This window comes from Biomphalaria glabrata, chromosome 16 (assembly GCF_947242115.1).
Source record: "Biomphalaria glabrata chromosome 16, xgBioGlab47.1, whole genome shotgun sequence".
Classification (NCBI taxonomy): domain Eukaryota; kingdom Metazoa; phylum Mollusca; class Gastropoda; family Planorbidae; genus Biomphalaria; species Biomphalaria glabrata.
The window spans coordinates 12,999,017-13,021,515 of NC_074726.1; the positions used below are offsets into that span (position 1 = coordinate 12,999,017).

Below are 22,499 nucleotides of genomic sequence, written 5' to 3' on the forward strand. Positions count from 1 at the left end.
TCTCCGAAAGCACCACATAAAACGTGTGGCCCCCCTCTCCCTTCAAGCAATGGCAGTGATTTATGCCGGTCCTGTCTGACAGCGCCCCCTCGTGAACGTCTTGTTTAGAAGCTCAGTCTGGAGGACATCTTGATTCTCTTCACTTCAATGGGACTGCGTCTATATAAGGATATGCAAATGACGAAATATTTCATTTGAGTATTGTTGAAGATGTATGCAGGGGATACAGTGAGAGGGAATTTAGGTAGATGATTTAGGACTTTGGGCAGATGGTAGATGATTTAGGACTTTGGGCAAATGGTAGATGATTTAGGACTTTGGGCAGATGGTAGATGATTTAGGACTTTGGCAAATGGTAGATGATTTAGGTAGATGATTTAGGACTTTGGGCAGATGGTAGATGATTTAGGACTTTGGGCAGATGGTAGATGATTTAGGTAGATGATTTAGGACTTTGGGCAGATGGTAGATGATTTAGAAAGACGATTTAGGACTTTGGGCAGATGGTAGATGATTTAGGAAGATGGTTTAGGATTTTGGGCAGATGGTAGATGATTTAGGAAGATGATTTTAGGACTTTGGGCAGATGGTAGATGATTTAGGACTCTGGGCAGATGGTAGATGATTTAGGAAGATGATTTAGGACTTTGGGCAGATGGTAGATGATTTAGGAAGATGATTTAGGACTTTGGGCAGATGGTAGATGATTTAGGAAGATTATTTAGGACTTTGGGCAGATGGTAGATGATTTAGGACTCTGTGCAGATGGTAGATGATTTAGGAAGATGATTTAGGACTTTGGGCAGATGGTAGATGATTTAGATTTAATCGCAAAGATTAAGCCTAGTAAAGTTCCCCTTTCAGACCTTGCTATCTTTAGGGCAGATGATGTAGAGGTCATCTCTTTCTGTGAACCACGGTTAACAAGGGTGTCAGCACAACGACCAACCACATTTACTTTCCCCAACTAATTATTAAAGCTAGGGGGATTTAGAAGCGCTTAAAAATATCCAGAGATTAAGAATCCCAGTCTTCACCACGACTCTAACTCGGGACCCCGGTTCGGATGCCAAGCTCTTTACTGCTCAGCCACCGCTCTTATCTTCTACCAAAACATCGGCTGGGTTTTCATTTTCTTGTAGTTTTAGATTCATCTTATTTACTGATATATCCATCATAAAGTCACATTTTAGCAACCATTTGTCGTTCTCTAATTCAGGGGGATTAATACCTCCTCCATTTAGGAATGTATTTATTTCATTCAAGCACAAACCTGAAAGTTTCAACACCATACCTGTAGAAAGCCATCGCACTTTATTGGGAAGAAGAAGGTCGGAATACTGAGACTCCATTTCGATGAAGAATTCTTTTGACTAGCACTTCTTGCTGGAGTAGTCAGTGAAACGTAAGAAATGCGTGGAGACTCGCAGATTCTCTTTTATTTTTTCCTGTCATACTTCTGGCTCCATCAGTTGCTATTGAAACGAGTTTATTTAAATCGATCTTATTGTGTTTAAGGCATTTTTGCACGGCTTTCGCTAAATCTTCTCCCTAGTTTGTCACGAGAGCGCTAGTAATCCTTGGGAAGACATATACCTGACAGAAAGCCAACTTGCGTCGTGTGTTTTATGTCGCAAGACGTATCTATATCATTGATAAGGCAGAAGAAAGTTGAGTTCTTCCACCTGCAAATATGTTACATTTGAAGACATTGTGGAGGGGTGCGGTGAAAAGCGAGTACAAGTGGCTGAGAGATTGAATCGGTGCCTAATTTTAGTTAATCGATTCATTTTTTTTTTCGATAAAATAAATAATATTTGAGTATGGAACTAAAGAGCCCCAGCTTAACATCCAAAGAGCCGCATGTGGCTCGCGAGCCGCAGGTTGCCGACCCCTGCCGCTAGCTTAGCATGGGCAAGGCAAAGGAGAAGAATATAAAATCTCAAGGATGAAATTGTTATGTTACTTGAAGGACATTGACTGTAAACCTTGTTACCAATATTTCTAATGATGAGAGGAAGACAAAATTTCATGTCTTTTAGAATTGATATTGCTATTGATTGTTTACATATGAAATGTAAATGCATGTTAAATCTTTTCAAACAAGGCTTTCCCATTTCTGCAGGCAAGCAAAAAAAAAAAAAAGTTTTTGTCATTTTCCTTTGCTGAAAGGTGAAACTATCTTTAGTGAAATGATTAAAAGTACAACACTTATTAAGAGAAGCCGATTCAGCTCCAAAGGACATAACTAAAAACAAAGAGAAGTTCCAGTCAGCACTAGCCACTACCACGGGAGCTTTATGGGTGCCAGAAGCTGTATTTCCACACTATTTGAGTTCTTCATCTTCGTTCTATTTTACATGTTGAAGGGTTCAGATCAGTGATCTTATATATGAGATGAACCGCGTAGTGGTTTCCAGATCAGGTGGTTCTTCGAATAGTCTTTTGAGAGTCTTGTTCGGGTCCCTTGATTTAGTATGCACCATTGGTGATGCTCCAGAAGGGTAGGCTTCGCTCGTCCCGACATTTAACTTCCGGAACATAAATTATCTCATTCAGTGAGCAAGCATTTTGTGTGGAAACTAAACAAGTATAATCAGTGGTCAATGTTGACTGACTGTAATTAAGTGTAATTGGACAGCAGTCACACACAGGGGTAACAACTAGTAAGATAGTTTCACAGTTAAGAAACATTATGCACGAGTGTAAGAAGTAAAATACTGCACATTAAGTACAAGTGTATATTTGTGGGGATATTGTGATAGAAAAAAACAACAATTTTAAACAATTTTTAAAAAATCGTAATACAGTGTATATATGAATTCTACACAGCAAGCTTATCTTTCTAAGATGTATATATAATATATATATATATATAATATATATATATATATATATATATATATATATGTATATATATATATGTATATATATATATATATATATATATATGTATATATATATATATATATATATATATATATATATGTATATATATATATATATATATATATAATATATATATTTATATATATACATATATATATATATATATATATATATATATATGCGGCCCGCCATTCCCAAACTTTTTTTAATGCGGCCCTCGATACAAAAATGTTGCCCACCCCTGAGGTAGATGATTTAGGTAGATGATTTAGGTAGATGAATTAGGTAGATGATTTAGGTAGATGATTTAGGTAGATGATTTAGGTAGATGATTTAGGTAGATGAGAATTTGAAGTGACAGACGTAAATGATGGGATAACAATAAGCTAACACACATAGTGGTCACATAGTGGTCACAGGCCCGCCGCACGAAAAGGGAGGGGGGGCAAACAAGCTCTAGTTCGTGGGCCCAGGGGATGGGCACCCAACAGAAGGGCTCCCCGACAGAAGTTGGGTCCTTTATGATTTGTTTTTACTTGCTTGAAGGATTTTGGCATGTGGAGACAAAGCTGAGGTACCCACACGTACCCAGTTGCCATAACCTAAATATTTCTAGTTGCGGGTCAGCCGCGGGTCTAGTGAATCTTCTTCACTCTCACACTTGGGCAGAACTCGTTTTTACAACAAAACAGTGTGTTTCATTTCTGTATAGTATAGTGCAGTGTTTCCCAAACTGTGTTTCTCGGAACCCATGTGTTTAGCGAGGCATGAATAGGTGTTCCACAAACTACTAGAATAATTAGCTAGTAGCCACAACATGAATTCATCTCTCTAAGAAAAGCAAAATGATTATCTAAATTCTCAGAATGTGCGAAGTGATCCGAAAAGGGAAAAGTTTGAGAAACACTGGTAGAGTGCATATGAAGGAGCGCATCTTCTGCACTTTTGTCGGCGGTGTGCATCACTGAGGCGAGTCCTAACAGTTGTATTAAGTCAATTCCGGCCGTTTTATCTATGGTCTCTTCACATCTAGATATAACACGTTTATTTAGTTTTGTAGAATATTCTTAGACTATACATTATAGATTTTATATGTGTGTGTACTGAAATGTAGAGAAAATCCTGTTTTTCATATGGTCTTCAATTTATGGCTAATCTAGAATTAAAATGTTATGAAAAATACTGTAAAGCCTGCAGCCAGCGCTAAGTATTTTGAGCACACAGATGTGCTTGCGTAAACCAACACCTTTCTTTAGACCAAATGTGTATGGAACTGTTCGAAATTAGTTAAAGCAAACAACATATTGTGACATCTTATCTTTTCACATCCAGATAGAACTATCGTGTCGTATGACTTTTTTTTTTAGAAGCCTCCGAAATATGAAGGACCTCTATTTGTTTTGTGCAGTCCATCTGTATGGATGACCCTCTGTCTGTTACGTTAAAATCAAAATGCAGTTTGTTTTTGTGCAGTCTGTAAGCGTCTGTGTCTGTCACGTTAAAACCTAACTAAAAGCGCTAACGAAAATCCTATTTTTTAAATTATGTTTTTTAGTGGGCTGGAGGTCTAAGTAAAAGTTCTACTAGAATTCATGGACCTAAGGTATGTGGGCGTGTGTCTCGGAAGATGGGGCGTTATAAAGTGGTTCGTTCCAATTCAAATCAAACATCTATGTCAGAGAACATTAAGATGCGCGAGGTGAGAAAATGGAGTTTCAGAGTGACAAAGAGTGCAGGCCGTTTCCCTACATTGTAACATGCAATACAATAATTGCTTTAAAAAAAAGTATGTTGGGGGAGGGGGGGGGCTGTTAAAACTCGGCCCGTTTGTTGGAAGTTCAAAAATAAAAGAAGGGGATGTTCTGGCCATAATAAACAATCGAGCTTGGTCGTAGCCGGTGTGTAATGCTAGTCTTATATGAAACAGGGAATGTTCTAATTTAGTTTAAGCAAAAAAAAAAAAAATAAATAAAAATTACTCTGACTCTCTTCTTTCCCAGGTACTATACCAAGATGTGATACAGAAGGCAAAGTGATTGTAGTGCCTGGAATAACTAACGATCAATGTACGTGTAAATGTATGGTAAGTATACAAGTATATATTATGTTAAGCATATTACTTAGTTACTTACTTATATTAGCATTTTACTTCTAATTATCATCAAATATCAACCATTCGTAATAGAAAGCCTCAACACTGACCTATAATGTCACAACCTATGGACAGCTTACCCATCACAAATGGAAGTTCTCAATCAGACACAGCAGAAATAAATACCTATCACTGTTAATATTAATAGCAGGAGATGTAGAGTCAAATCCAGGGCCTAGATCTAAAGATAGATGCAACATCTGCAAAAAAATATGCACCCTGAAACAGAAAGCCATTCAATGTGACACCTGCGATGAATGGTACCATGCATCATGTCTCTATATGAATACACCTGTGTATTATGCCTTAGGCAACAAAGACGCATCATGGCACTGTGTACCGTGTGGGTTACCTCAGTTTACATCAGGACTGTTTGATTCCTTTGATGCGGACACTTCTAACCCATACAACATCCTAAACACCATCCCGAACCAAACTCACCAACCACTAGCCAGATCCACTCCTGTTAAACCTAAATCTACTAAAATTAATACAACAGCCTCACTAAACAAACCTACTAAAGAAGTAATACCAAAATACCTTAAAACCTTAGTTATAAATTTTCAAAGCATTAGAAACAAAACAGCAGACTTAGAAATTTTATTAGAATGTGAGAAACCAGACATAATTGCAGGAACAGAAACTTGGCTGCATCCTGAAATTTATAATGCAGAAATTTTCAATAGTAATTATGAAATTTTTAGAAAAGATAGGGCTGATAATCATGGAGGAGTTCTTTTAGCAATAAAAAACACTCTTATAGCAGAAGAAATTACTTTACCTAACTCAAAAAATGTAGAATCAACATTTTGTAAAATTAATACCACCTCAACATCCCTAATAATAGGCAGCATTTACAGACCACCAAATTCTAGTTTAGAATACATGCAGGAACTATGTAATCAGATTACTACACTTAAAGAGACAAATAAAAATGCAGTTTTTTGGATTATGGGTGATTTCAACCTACCTGATATAAATTGGAAAACACTAACCATAGATAAACACCAAAACCTTAAGGACATAAATGAGCTTTTCATAGAAACTTTACACAACCTAAGTTTAGATCAAATCATTAAAAAGCCAACTAGATTAAACAACACATTAGATCTCTTCTTAACCAACAGACCTGGATTAGTAGTTGATTGTGAAATTATCCCTGGTCTATCAGACCATGAGATCGTAAAAATACACAGTCAGATAAAAGCAGTAGCCAATACAAAACCCAAAAGAAAAATCTTACTCTGGAATAAATGTAACCTGACACAACTACACCAAGCTGCACTAAACTTTCAACAAACATTCTTATTAGAAAAAGACATTAACCAACCAGTCGATGACCTCTGGAATTTCATTAAAAACCATCTTAAAAGCATTATAGAAAATCATATACCAACTAAATACACATCAAACAAAATAAATAAATGCTGGTTTAATAATAGACTAAAGAAGCTTTGTAAACAGAAGGTAAACCTATATAAAAAATTTAAAGAAACTAATGCAGAAAGAGTTTACAAAAAGTATATAAAAATTAAACACTTAACCCAAAAAGTAAGCAGACAGCTGCAGAGTGAATACATAAACAATGTAATATCTAAAGATAACAACAAAAACCTATGGTCATACATTAAGTCTAAGAAAATGGAAACAACAGGCATAGCGCCATTAAAAGATGAACATAACATAATACATAATGATAATGAAACTAAAGCAAACATCCTAAACAAATACTTTGCATCAGCATTCTCAGCCCCAGGAGACAAAGACATATTACTGAATTTGAACCAAGTAAACAACATAGAAGATATAGTAGTACAAGAAAATGGAATTCAAAAACTATTAGCCAACACCAAACCAAATAAAGCGTCTCGACCTGATGGTATTCCAGCTAGATTACTCAAAGAACTAAGCAATGAGCTAGCCCCAGTGTTCAAAATACTCTTTCAGGCTTCACTTAACCAGGGCAGAGTACCAAAGGACTGGAAAGAAGCTAATGTCACCCCTCTATTTAAAAAGGAGAAAAATCTGACCCAGGAAACTACAGACCAGTATCACTTACCAGCATCACATGTAAAATCCTAGAACACATAATATGTAGCAACATCATAAACCACTTAGACAAACATAATGTCCTCACACCATACCAACATGGCTTTAGGAAATATAGATCATGTGAAACACAACTAATAGGACTAATTGATGATTTTTCAAAAGGTTTAGATAATAGTGAACAAATAGATGCTATCTTACTAGATTTTTCTAAGGCTTTTGACAAAGTTCACCACCATAGTTTGCTTAAAAAATTAAAATATTTCGGCATTAATGGTCCACTGCATCAGTGGATTAAAGATTTTCTGATAGGGAGAGAACAAACTGTAATAATAAATGGCTCTAAATCAACACCGATAACAGTAAACTCAGGTGTACCTCAAGGAACAGTCTTGGGTCCACTACTATTTTTAATTTACATAAATGATTTACCAAATTGCATTACTTCAGGAACAAAAGTCAGATTATTTGCAGACGATTGCATAATATATAGAACAATAAAAACAACACAAGACACAGATATTTTACAAAGAGAATTAGATGAATTACAGAAATGGGAATCAAATTGGAGCATGTCTTTCCACCCAGAAAAATGTCAGTTGTTAAGAGTAACAAAAAAACTAAAACAAATTAATTCCACTTATCTTATTCATGGCAAACCAGTAACACAGACTAAAAACGCAAAATACCTAGGTGTTATAATAAATGAAAAACTATCATGGAATCCACATATTGATGAAACTACAAAAAAATCAAACAAAGCATTAGGATTTATTAAAAGAAATTTCTATAAATCAAATAAGAACATAAAACTAAAATGTTATTTAACCTTGGTTAGGCCAATAATAGAATATGCATCCTCCGTTTGGGACCCCTCAACTCAAGAAAACATTAAGAAACTGGAACAGACACAAAATAGAGCAGTGAGATTCATAACAAACGAATATTCACATTTGACTAGAGTAACACCTTTAGTAAAATCACTAAATTTAGAAAGCCTTCAGGACAGAAGGCTCAAAAGTAAAGTAGCAATCATACATAAAACACTGAACCATAATCTTCAAATACAAAAACAAAATTTAATAAAATACTCTGAAAGACACAAAGATAAAGGCACATTCCTCGTCCCATATGCTAGGACAAATTTGTACAAATACTCCTTCTTCCCTAGTGCTATTAGAGCATGGAATGGGTTGCCTGAGCTAGCCAGGAAAACCAGTGACTTGGCAGAATTTAAGTCATTGGTTAATATGCATGACTAAATGCATGACGCGTAGGACGTAATCATCTTCTTTTTTGAAGTAACGTCTGTATTATATAAGAAGAAGCTTAGACCAATAGCTTATTGCCACATCGTACAGACCTTGTGTCACAAGTTGTGACGTTGCAGGTCAGTGTCTAGGCCGTCTCTAACGAGTGGGACCCAATGAAACCACTGATACTTAATCGTACTGAGGCTCAAACCATTTCTCTGCCATAAGTAAACTAGAAATATTTGTTAACTCCTTTAACTCGTTCTAGAAAGACATATTTTTATGGTTATAGACATGTTATGTCATGTTATATGTAATGTTATGTCAAGATATATGTTATGTAATGTTATTTCATGTTATATTATGTTATGTCATGTTATATTTTATGTTATGTTATATGCTATGTTATATGTTATGTTATATGTTATGTTATGTTTAATGTTATTGTTATAAACCTGGTGGTGGCACAGATGGGGGTAGTGGTGTGTGTGTAGTCAGCCGACGCAAATCGCCCCAGGCCAGCGCTAGACGAGCGGTCAACCGTGACGAGTTACGACGATCGGCCGAGACGAGTTAACAACATGAAGGTTCGAGTAGGATCGGCGTCGTGAACAGAGCTCATTAGCGTCACGAGGGTTGTAGTCATCTGACCACCTAGAAACGTCGAGCGGCGTTCTGTCCGGTTCTAGAAGGCCAGTAGGGACCCTATATAAAGAGCGGAGGTGTCGCAGTCAAGACGGTTCAGAAAGCGGGTTCACGACAGGAGTTCAGAACACGGTCGACTACAGCACAGTTCAACGGTGTGGTTCTGTACGGAGCATTACGACGGTTCAGTGCGGAGTACTGTCAAGTACAGTTGAGACGAACGGCGTCTTGATCTTGGTCTGTGATCGAGTCCGACACAACGAGCCCAAGTGTGTGAAGTCAGTCCCGAACTGTTGAACCCAGTGCAAGCCCGGAACGAGACGGAGAGGCCAGTGCAAGACTTGATACGGCGGAACGGTGCTATCGGAGAGATATTTGTTATCGCAGAGCTATTTGTACTGTTCTACGTGCTGCCAATTGTACAGTATTGGCTGTTATTTATGGACATTAAACCTTTACGTTATTTTGGAGCCCTGACTTGTCAAGTTCTTTAAGTTGGTGGTGTATGGTGCAGTTTGCAGAGAGCCTGGATAGTGAGATTCGTAACAACTGGTGTCAGAAGTGGGATCGGATCGGATCGGAATCGGATTGGATCGGATCTACTATGGCTCGTCTGAAACTGCTGTACGAACTTGAATTTAAAGAACTGAAGGAAGAACTCCGAGGACGAAGGCTGAAGACATATGGAAACAAGGAAACTTTACAAGCACGCCTCCGAGAAGACATGTTGGAAGAAGAAGAAGATCCGGACACATACCTTTTTGAAGTCGAACCGGACTTGCTGGAACAGCTCACCAGTAGAATGCAGCAACAGATCACCAGTACCATACAGGAACAGATGGCAGCTATGCAGGGACAAATCACCAGTAGCAAACAGGAACAGATGGCAGCTATGAACTCGGGGCTAGAAAACACCAATTACAAGATAGACGCCATGGACTCGGGAATCAAAACGGAGTTATTGGCAATGAACCAACGCATACATGCTGTGGAGGAGAGAATCACCAGCATTGACGAGCAGATGAATCAGAGGGTCGACGCAGTAGAGAAGGCCATCGACGAAATGAAGATACAAGTCCAACGCAAGCACACAAATGTACCAGAAGCAGACATGACGTCATTTGTACCTGAAGTCTTCGGGAAAATGAAGCCCCCCGTATTTGATGGTTCCGTGTCCTGGTCAGTATACAAGAAGCAATTTGACGCAGCAGCCAAAGTTAACAAGTGGAACAGCGAGGAGGAGAAAGCAACAGCCCTTGTGTTATCCCTAAGAGGAAAAGCCTCCGAATTGCTACAGTCTCTACCGAACCAGCAAGACTTCGCCGCCCTTGTCCAGGCAATGGAACTCCGATACGGGGATGAACATCTACAAGAAGTATATCGTGTGCAACTAAAGACCAGACAACAGCGCCCCGATGAAACGCTACAGGAGCTGGAGACAGACATCGAACGCCTCGCACATCTAGCCTACCCAACAGCCGCACAAGATTTTCTGGAGGTCATTATTACAGACGCCTTCATTGATGCGCTTCGAGACCCCGAGTTAAAGAAAGCCACCAGAGTTAGTGGTAGACGTAAGGCCAGTGAAGCCCTCGTATACGCTCTCTCATATGAAGCCGCTAAAGACGCATCTGGGAGCGTTCATCAAGGCCGAAAGTTGGAAGTCGAAGAGGAAGAATTCGCACAACTTGTTAGAAGGGTGACAGAGGCACTAGATGAGCGACGAACAAACCAGATACCAGAACATCAACCTAGGGCTCCTGTACAATGCTGGAATTGTGGTGAACTCGGTCATATACAAAGAAGCTGCAGTAGAAGATTTCCACAAACTGGAACCCATTACAGATCAGAAAGGTATGCACGACCAAGTTCTCGGGGGCTACCAGGGAAACTAGCACGCGCCGGCTTCAAGGGGCGGAACCCGGCGACACAGAGAATGAGAGCCCCTACAACCATCATCCCGGTCGCCGTGCTAGGACAGAGTAAGAGTCTGAAAATCATCGGAAAAATTGGATGTCAAAATTATCACTTCCTCCTAGATACTGGTGCCTCACGATCAGTCATCCGGACGGACAAAGTGGACAGTAGCAAGAAAACGCCAGTTAGAGCCTACTCGTTGAAAACAGCCAGTGGAGAACTATTGCCCATAAAAGGCCTGATCGACATAACAGTCCAGATCGGGAATCAGTCATTCAAACACGAATTCCTGATTGCTGACGTCACAGATGATTGCATAATAGGGCTCGACTTCATGATGAAATATGGCTTTTCCTTGAATATCGGCGGAGGCACTTTACAATGTGGAGACCTCGAAGTACCCTTGCTTGGCGACGAGAATGAAGAAGATGGCCGAGTCAGAAGGATTAAGTTGGTAGAAAATACAACCTTGCCTGCCAAGTCTGAAATGATCATTTGGGGGAAAATTGAGGACGGCTATCCCACGACAGGAACAGCGCTGGTAGAAAGCTTGGACACCAACCACAACGGGATAGCAGTAGGAAAGGCACTAGTCACGATTGGGAAAGACCTAATGGTACCAGTAAGAATTATGAACCTCGGTACAGTAGAGAAACACTTTCGGAAAGGTAGCACCATCGCTGGTTGCCACGCTCTTGAGATGATAAGAAACTGTAGCAGTGAAAACCCCGTCGAAAGACTCGAGTCCAGTGAACCGCAGGTTACTAAATTTCTGACAGAAGTCAAAACGATATTGTCGAAAGAACAGTACACCAAAGCAGAACAATTCCTCAGAGAGTTTTCTGACATATTGCCATCTGATGAAATGGACTTTGGGCGGACAAATCTAATCCAGCATCGAATAGACACAGGAAACACTAGGCCTATACGACAGCAACCACGTCGCCTGCCGCTAGCAAAACACCAAGAAGCTATGGACATCATAGAACGAATGAGGCAGCAAGGGGTTGTTGAACCATCCAACAGTCCATGGTGTTCACCCATCGTCTTGGTAAAGAAGAAAGATGGGTCCACGAGATTTTGTGTCGACTATAGATTATTAAATGACGCCACACACAAGGACAGCTACCCGCTTCCTAGGATTGACGACACATTGGACACACTTGCTGGGTCACAGATCTTTTCCACCCTTGACCTGAAGAGCGGTTACTGGCAAGTAGGACTACACCCCGAGGACAGAGATAAAACGGCCTTCTCTGCTGGTAATGGTCTCTGGCAATTTACCGTGATGCCTTTTGGACTCTGCAACGCCCCAGCCACCTTTGAAAGACTAATGGAGCATGTGTTAAGAGGACTCAACTGGACCACGTGTCTTGTCTACTTAGATGACATTATCGTCATAGGCAGAACTTTCGAGGAACATATCGATAACCTGAAGGAAGTATTCGAACGAATCAGAAACGCTGGAATGAAATTGAATCCAAAGAAGTGCTCCTTGTTCAGAAGGAGCGTCAAGTACCTTGGGCACATCGTGTCGAAGGAAGGAGTCAGCACAGACCCGGATAAAGTCGAAGCCGTAAATGAATGGCCGATCCCCGCTAATATCCAGGAGTTAAGAAGCTTTCTTGGACTCTGCACGTACTACAGACGTTTCGTACCAAACTTCTCTAGCCTCTGTAGCGCCCTTCATCAATTGACAGAACCAAAGCGGCCGTTTATTTGGACAACGGAATGCCAGGAGGCCTTTGAGCGACTTAAAAAGGCTCTTGTTTCGTCACCCATTCTGGCCTATCCGATACCAGGCGAGACGTTCATACTTGACACCGATGCGAGCAATACTGGAATAGGCGCTGTCTTATCCCAAAAGATAGATGGAACTGAGAGAGTCATAGCTTACTTTAGTCGGAGATTGTCCAAAACCGAGAGAAACTACTGTGTCACAAGACGTGAGCTACTGGCAGTTGTGGATGCCATACAACATTTTCACAAATACTTGTATGGGCAAAAATTCATCCTTAGGACAGATCACGCTGCTCTTCAATGGCTGTTGTCATTTAAAAATCCTGAAGGACAAGTCGCCAGGTGGATTGAACGTTTGCAAACTTATGACTTCGAGACACAGCACCGAAAAGGCCAAACTCACCAGAATGCTGACGCGCTGTCTCGGCGGCCTTGCAGAATGGAATGTAAACACTGCAGCAAGGTCGAAGAAAAGGGGGGTATCATTGATTGCCAACGTCTTGGAGTACAAGCTTGTGGATCATGGTCCGACGAAAGAATCCGAGAAGACCAGTTAAAAGATGAAGATCTGGCCCCCATTCTGCTTATGAAGGAAGACGGACAAAGACCGGAATGGCATCACCTTTCTGATAAAGGAGCTGCTACCAAGGCATATTGGGCGCAATGGGACTCACTGACAATTGACAACGGAGTTCTCAAGAGGGTCTGGGAAACCGCAGATGGAGAAAGCAATCGCTTGCAGCTGTTGCTGCCTAAAGTGAGAGTTGCCGAGGTGTTGCAAGAAATCCATAATAATTCTAGTGGGTCACATTTAGGTGTCAACAAGACCTTTGAAAAAGTACGCCAGCGGTTTTACTGGTTCGGCTACCGGGATGATGTAGAAGAATGGTGCCGAAGGTGCGACGCGTGTGCAGCAGCGAAGGGCCCGCAGAGGAGAACGAGGGGACGTATGCAGCAATACAACGTCGGTAATCCCTTCGAAAGAATAGCGATCGATGTAGCCGGACCGTTTCCTGAGTCCCAGAGAGGAAACAAGTACGTTCTAGTGGCGATCGACTATTTTACTAAGTGGCCTGAGGCGTATGCGATACCAAACCAAGAAGCCACCACCATAGCGGAAACACTTGTAGAAAATTGGATCAGCCGATTTGGTGCTCCCATAGAGTTACACTCCGACCAGGGCCGAAACTTCGAATCCAAGATCTTCCAAGAGATGTGCCAGGTACTCGGCATCGAGAAGACACGCACAACCCCTCTTCACCCCCAGTCAGACGGGATGGTAGAACGATTTAACCGAACACTGGAACAACACCTGTCGAAAGTCGTCGATGATCGCCAAGATGACTGGGACACCTATATACCGTTGTTCCTTATGGCATATAGAGGGTCGATTCACAGCACCACTGGTTACACTCCAGCAAAGATGTTGTTCGGCCGAGAGCTGCAACTACCATGCGACTTGTTATTCGGGATCCCGGGAAATGTGCCAGCCTCTTCAACAGACTATGTCACGAATCTCCGAAAACGGATGGAGAAAACTCACGCTCTAGCCCGAAGGAACATCAAGATCAACAGTGACCAGGTGAAGACAAGGTACGACAAACGGGCCAATGCCGCTGGGTTTCAGGAGAACGATTTGGTGTGGCTTTACAACCCACAAAGACGAAAAGGCAAGTCCCCAAAGCTTCAAAGAGACTGGGAAGGACCCTACCGAGTGATAAAAAGAATAAATGATGTTGTGTATCGAATACAGAAGAGCCCAAGGTCGAAACTGAAGGTCGTCCACATCGACAGACTCAACAAGTACTATGGTGAAGCTGGATCTGCCCGGGACGGACAGATCTAAGGAGGGGGCAGTGTTATAAACCTGGTGGTGGCACAGATGGGGGTAGTGGTGTGTGTGTAGTCAGCCGACGCAAATCGCCCCAGGCCAGCGCTAGACGAGCGGTCAACCGTGACGAGTTACGACGATCGGCCGAGACGAGTTAACAACATGAAGGTTCGAGTAGGATCGGCGTCGTGAACAGAGCTCATTAGCGTCACGAGGGTTGTAGTCATCTGACCACCTAGAAACGTCGAGCGGCGTTCTGTCCGGTTCTAGAAGGCCAGTAGGGACCCTATATAAAGAGCGGAGGTGTCGCAGTCAAGACGGTTCAGAAAGCGGGTTCACGACAGGAGTTCAGAACACGGTCGACTACAGCACAGTTCAACGGTGTGGTTCTGTACGGAGCATTACGACGGTTCAGTGCGGAGTACTGTCAAGTACAGTTGAGACGAACGGCGTCTTGATCTTGGTCTGTGATCGAGTCCGACACAACGAGCCCAAGTGTGTGAAGTCAGTCCCGAACTGTTGAACCCAGTGCAAGCCCGGAACGAGACGGAGAGGCCAGTGCAAGACTTGATACGGCGGAACGGTGCTATCGGAGAGATATTTGTTATCGCAGAGCTATTTGTACTGTTCTACGTGCTGCCAATTGTACAGTATTGGCTGTTATTTATGGACATTAAACCTTTACGTTATTTTGGAGCCCTGACTTGTCAAGTTCTTTAAGTTGGTGGTGTATGGTGCAGTTTGCAGAGAGCCTGGATAGTGAGATTCGTAACATTATGTTATGTTATATAATGTTATGTAATGCTATGTAATGTTATGTTGTGTTATTATATGTTATATGTGAGGCTTTTATATGTGTTATGTTATGTCTTATCTTATCTTATATGTTGTTATGTTATGTTTTATGTAATGTTATGTTATATGTAATGTTATGTTATATGTTTTGTTATGTTCTTTTATGTTATATGTTATGTTATTTGTTCTGTTATGTTATATGTCATGTTATATGTCATGTCATATGCTATGTTATATGTTATGTTATATGTTATGTTATATGTTATGTTATATGTTATGTTATATGTTATGTTATATGTTATGTTATATGTTATGTTATATGTTATGTTATATGTTATGTTATATGTTATGTTATGTGTTATTTGTTATATTTATATGTTATATGTTATATGTTATATTATGTTATATGTTATGTTATGTTATGTTATGGCTACCTTTGATCCCCTTCATTCCTCCACACACACTTGTCATGTGACGTCTCGAGTGGGTCTCGATTTCAGTTGGGCGTTGGAAAGACCGAACGTTTGGACATAAGATTTGAGTTTTCCCTTCCGGTTCCTGAGTAGGTAGCATGTCAAGGTGAAGGTTACAGATATTCGAGGCCGAGGGGTGGTTCCGTGACTAATTGAAATGTTAAAAGGATTTAATACCATTTCGATTTACAAGTTTGAGGATTTATGACACATATACTAGAGATTTAATATCCGTTGCGACACTAAAACTCAATTAACAGCATTGTCATTCATGCCAGCTATACAATAGGCATTCTTTCAAATTTTAAAAGCTTTTCACTTGTTTAAATAGTTTTTATCATTTTGTTGGCAAGAGTTGTGTCCTTGAATGTTGTCTATCTCCAGCTGAAATTGCAGTAAGGCAAAAAGATGTTTAGTCTTTTAGTAATGACTAGCTGAAGAGATTTTGTATTTTTTTTACAAAGATTGTATTAACTCATTCTTTTTGTCTGTCTGTCTGTCTGTCTGGTACAAATGTTGAACACGTTATTTCTCCCACTTGCCATTTTTTGGATCAAGTTGAAACTTTAAACAATTATTCATTTTTCCTAACAAAACATGAATCAATAATTAAAAAAAAAAACAATTAGTTAATTAAATAGTGGTAATTAATTTTTTTATATCGAAAAGGGAAATAAATAATTCAGTATTCAGATATGTGGCCGCAATTGTGAAGTTATTCCCCTTACACAAACTTTTAAAAGTATTTTTTAATTATTGTAATAACTTAAGGGAGGCAACTCATCGAGATATAGATGTTTATTTACAATAGGACATCACAGACATGAAGAACAACATCTGTCTTGAACACAGCATCTTTATCAGCTCTGACTTGGGCGGAAATCGTTCCCCTCTCTTTCTCATCTCGTCATCCTTCCTAGTCAAGTCTCTGATAGAGCGCACCTTCTGCACTAGCTCGGACGGCGGTGTGCATGGCAGGGTTATAACAATATTTTACCTGTTCGAAATTAAGTTCGCTTAAGATTTTGATAGTGAATGACCTGAGCACATTGATTGCATTTATAGCCTACCCGCCTTAAGAAATACAAAGAAAATAGATAACGCAAAATCCACGTCAGTGTAAGCTCATTTTTCGATATGTTATCAAACCTTGCACATTATTAGGATAGGTGCGATACTATACTAATCATATTTGAGTGCCGGATGGTATGGTAATGTCACGGTTTAATTTGACACCCTGTCTACCCCTGCCGGTACCAATTTCTACCAACTAAACTTTATTAGTACAGTGAAAAAAAAAAAGGTTGTTTTATCAAAGCATAAAGTTCGTTATACCGGCATGTTTGTTAATGAATCACTGTTTTATATAAAGAAAAAAAAATGAAAGAGACAGCTTCAAACACTTTTTATTTACATCTTAAAACGGGACATGAAACAACAGAAATTCCCGCCATTATATTGTTTCAAATATTTGCTTCGTCTCCACGGCAGACGACTTTGCACGGCGGGGAGAAAGAGAAAGAACTCACATAAAATTTGTCGTTAAAGCGAGAATGCTGTCCCCTTGAATTCAGGCCCTTGCGTGCGAGCTGAATGAGAGAGGGGGGGGGGGCAGATGGGGGTTTGGGAAAAAGGGGCCAGCGGCGACCGGGCCGTCACCTGGCGCCACCTACGGGCGTGTTCGCCTTCGAAATGACATTTGACGCGACGGCCATGTTTAAAAGGCGGGCTCGCTTGTGATTAGTGGGACCCCCGGTGCCCGTCTGTTGGTTACCGCTTAATCTGACAGGAGTCCAGTGTTTGCCTCAAACAGTTGATGCACGAGACAATGACCACATCACTAATGTGTGTGTAGTACTGTAGCAACTGAAGCCAGTTATCAGAGACGCTTGAACTGACCCTGGCTGGACGATACCTTCAATACTCCCCCCCCCCCGCCCCCTTCCCTTCCAACATTCTCTCCTGAGTCCCAATGTTCCAAAAATGGAACACTGTCGTCAAGCAATGAACTTACGAAATTGTGAGTAGAACAATAGGTCATTCAAACCAAGGCCTGTGGGCCGATTCTGACCTCCTTTGTTAAACAGTTAAAGTCTCTTAAGAGAATTGTGGCTAAGCCAAGACTCGTCAAACAAATTCTATACCTGTCTCATTCACTGAATCTCCTTGACACAGTGCAAAATAAATAAATAAAATACTGGGTAGTACGAGCTTCGAATTATAGACACAGTAGTTCAGAGTTCGAATCCTCGCTTTCGTCGTTCTCCTATTTATATTGGCTTATTATGAAGTTCCGACACAAGACTTAATGAACAAACAAAAATCTATTAAAGATTTAAATACACAAGGAATTATTTCGAAGAATCACATATTTAATGGAATAGAATAACCAAACTCTAAGTATGACAGCTGTACAAGCAAGCACAGTGGATTATTACTAACAACCAAACGTTTAAACAATAAACATATTTAAAAATGCTTTAAAAAAAACAAAGATTATCTAAGGGAAACTACTCTACATTTATAACCATAACTCTCACTACTGAATGTTTATTTTCCTTCTTCGATATCAAACAAAATTAATTAATTATCGATTAATTAATTACACAATGGCTGACTGGTAAAGCGCTTGGATTCCGAACCCGGGGTCCCCGGTTCGAATCCTGGTAAAGTCTGGGATGTTTAATTTCAGGATATTTTGGGCGTCACTGAGTTCACCCAACTCTAATGGGTACCTGATATTAATTGGGGAAAAGTAAAGATGGTTGGTAGTTCTGCTGGCCACACGACACCCTCGTTAACAATGGGCCAAAAAAAAAACAACAGATGACCTATACATCATCTGTCCCATAGATCACAATGTCTGAAAGGAGAACTATTTTAATTAGTTAACTAATTTTTGTATTTCTTGTTAATTAATTCTTGTTTTGTTAGGAACAATGACAAATTGTGCAAAGTTGATTTAATCCGAGGAAAGAAAGTGAAGAAAAATCGTGTTCAAAATGTGTGATAGACAGACCGAGTGAGTTGATATAAGCTTTGAACAAAAGTACTTTTTAAAAAACAAAGCTAATAGTTTTACACTGACTTCTAATCGTATCGATACTTGTGTATTATTTCAGAATAATGAAGTCGTATGTGATCCAGACAAATGCCGAAGACCGACCAAACCTCCCAAGCAGCTCTCATCCTGTGATAGTCAACTGTGCCGAGATGTGGAGGGATGCCGGGTCATTCCGTTTCCCATAGGACCATGCTGCAAGGTGTGCAAAGGTAGCCATTACTAGCTGTGGTTTTTTCTAGCTGTGGTTATTACTAGCTGTGGTTATTACTAGCTGTGGTTATTACTAGCTGTGGTTATTACTATCTGTGGTTGTTACTAGTGAACAAAATTAAATATCATTATTATCTTAAAATCTAAATGCTCAATCTACGATCCTCACTTCGCTGGAACAATGTTCGGTACATCTTTAAGATAAACGTTGGTCATTCTTTCAGGTATCTCCCCAGACACAGCATGAAATAAATAGATCTATATAATTCTCTATAGAACGTCCTGTTTTGGTTTTAGTATTTTAAAAAGATGTCCAATTTTTTTTTTAACTCCGTCGTCAAAGAGTCTGTCGCCAACAGAAACAGATGTTGATTTTTAGACCTCCCATGATCTTTCGCATGGATCGTGATATTTCTAATGAATTGTCTTGCAGTTCAGTTTATACCAAGCTCATATTCACTCGCATGCTTTGTCTGTCTGGCTCTAATCTTGCACACGTATTTTCTCTCAAGTTGAAACTTTCCACAATTATTCATAGTCGATGACAACACATGAGTCAATTTACAAAACATAAGCAGTTAGTGAATCAATTAGTAGTAATTAATTAAGTTTGTTCTATATAGAAAAAGTGAGTTATACTCTACAGTATTGAGATATGTTGCAATGATTTTGTGGTTCTTCCCAATTGAAAAAAAAAAAAAAAAAAAAAAAAAAAAAAAAAACGGCAGTAAAAAAAGAAACTAAAAAAAAATAGTCTACTATTTTATATTTTGCTAGATTAACGTCTATGCCATATAGTCATGTCTTTTTTAAAACTTACGATCTCGATGTTAATGTACAGTGAGCTTGGCACATTCTCACTTATTAGGTAAAGGAAGATGAGCAGAATCCCTCTTCTATTTGTAAGTAAATAAAAGAACACTTGAATTTTTATGCACACGAATATCAATACACATTTTCTTTATATTTATAAACAATATGAGCACTAACTTATTTTCTGAGTGCATAAACGTCACTCAATCTTCAATACGTTATTGCCTTTTAGTTATTTAGAGAATGTACCATACGAATGACGGGTCGAGTGTAACCCTCGGTAAGATGCTAACACTTGTGTGATGGAAGTCCTACAGACTGAAAGCTGTTTTTTTTTTTTTTAATTTGTAGGTTGTCGCTATCGCAGACGTCAGTACGAGAGTGACGACATATGGAGGGATCCTAGAGATCCATGTAAGCAACTCTCTTGCAAGGTTAGCACTTAATTAGAGGTCATTAATCAGGTTAGCACTTTAATTAGAGGTCATTAATCAGGTTAGCACTTAATTAGAGGTCATTAATCAGGTAGCACTTAATTAGAGGCCATTAATCAGGTAGCACTTAATTAGAATTCGATAATCAGTCAGCACAATTAGAAGGGTCGCTAGCTCCTGATTTTTCCTCAGGGTTGACTCCCGAAGCCTTTCCCATGATTGGGTATAGCTGCTAGGCAGCAGTTTTGAATTCATAGTTTTCCTTCTCCTAGGTGGATAGCCTGAGATGAACTCCGATTGGTGACAAGGCAGGGAGACCTAGGTCTCCCTTAGTGCCCTATAGCCTGAGATGAACTCCGATTGGTGACAAGGCAGGTGCCCTGGTAAGGAACTCTGCTGTGCGGCGTAGTGCCTCATAGCCTCCATACAAAACCAGTTGACCACTGGATACGTCTCCCTGCAGCTCGCGGAGCTGTGTACACTCTTGCAAGACGTGCACCACCGTTTCTTCAAAATATGCCCCAATGGGGCAGTGTTCCGTGCACCACTGTGCTATTATCGACTGTTCCATGTGAACAGCACAACGATCAACCCCACTGACTTGCCTCATCAAATTGTTCAAGTCAGATAGTCCTTAATTAATCATGTATTTCGCAGGGTTATTTTTATGGCTGCCTGGTCGTGCGGTTTGCGCGCTGTACTGTCGTTCAGATTTATCGATAGTCCAGGGTTCAAACCCTGCCCACTCCCAACCCCCGTCGTTCTTCGGGAGGTTTGGACTAGGAAGTAATTATCTTCAACTTCGAAGGAACATCCGAAACATGTAAAACATTTTATAAAACAAACATTTTACAAACATTTTGTATCAAATGTGTATCTTTATCATTATTTATTCATTTCTTTTGTTACGGTTTCTTTCAACTGCCCTGCACACAATCCCATTAAACGTTACATGCTTGCCAACTACTCTCTTACTGTACGTGTCATGTGTGATAGTACATCAACGTAAGCCTCTCTGACGTTGTCATCTTAACCCTGCCAGAAGGAGGGGGCGGGGGGAGGAAGACTTTCAAGGGAGTTAACTTATTTTGCATAATTTACTCCCTATGGGCGTGGTGGCCGAGGGGTAAAACGCTTGGCTTCCGAAACGAGGGGTTTCGAGTTCGAATCCAGGTGAAGACTGGGATTTTGACTTCAGGATTTTGAGGACGTCCCAGTGCCCACCCAGCTCTATTGGACACCTGACATCAGCTGAGAACATGACACACTTGTCAACTGTCTGCCATAGAAACAGATGAGCTAAAACGTCTTCAAAAATAGTTTTGAAATGATCATTGTGAATGAGCTTTTTAGTAAGTGACCTCTGAGTTTTCTTCTTCCTTCCTAAAACTTCTTCAAAAATAGTTTTGAAATGGTCACTGTGAATGAGCTTTTTAGTAAGTGACCTCTGAGTTTTCTTCTTCCTTCCTAAAACTTCTTCAAAAATAGTTTTGAAATGGTCACTGTGAATTAGCTTTTTAGTAAGTGACCTCTGAGATTTCAGCAAGTCTGGGCTCTTTTAGTAGCCGCTCAAGGAAATCTACGCCCTGTATATAAGCAGGTCACTATAGTTTGCGTGTGCCGCTAACATACTTGTACTAAGTACCCAGACTGAAGACACCGCTGTGTATTGTTGTCGTCTGTGACGATGTAAGGTTTCACTGACTGATTACGGCTTGGGCTGGAGGGTGTTTGTGTGAGATGGGGGGGTGGAATGGGGGGGGGGGGTTAGCGACCAGTGTCGGGACGTCTTGTGGACCACAGAACATGTCTCGATATGACGGCGGAGAAAAAAAAACCTCAACTGTTTACAGACAATGCACGCCAGTGGATTTCTCCCCCTCTTTGTATATATCCCCCCTCTCTCTCTCTCTCTCCGTCTATCACTCCCCCTACCCCAGGCCTCCTCTTAATCTAACCACTTGAACGAAAGAGACGAAAGAAAAACAGAGAGAAAGGGGGGAAGGACACAGTACTTGAAATCATTAAAGGGCTGCCGTACGACGAACGTGCTGGGTTTCACTGCGTCGCCAATGTTTGAACTGATCCTCGGCGTTTCGGATTGTATACTTTATCAAAGCTGTGGACGCAGTCCCGCACAGTTTGCGGGGGGCTTGGGCAGGTTTAGGAGTCAGACTCGAATAGTTCTTTTTTTTTTTTTTTATTTCTTAAAGAATGTTTTAGCTTGTGGAAAA

At 40.3% G+C, this 22,499-nt stretch overlaps 1 protein-coding gene across 1 annotated transcript in view; it reads left to right on the forward strand.

Annotated features, from left to right (window-relative positions):
* Positions 1–22,499, forward strand: part of LOC106050375 (BMP-binding endothelial regulator protein-like) — a 123,761-nt gene that overhangs the window by 83,717 nt on the left and 17,545 nt on the right. Inside the window, exons 3-5 of the mRNA XM_056014485.1 lie at positions 4,890–4,972; positions 18,867–19,017; positions 20,183–20,265. Of these exons, the coding sequence (XP_055870460.1) occupies positions 4,890–4,972; positions 18,867–19,017; positions 20,183–20,265 (317 nt within the window). The remainder of the gene's footprint in view (positions 1–4,889; positions 4,973–18,866; positions 19,018–20,182; positions 20,266–22,499) is intronic.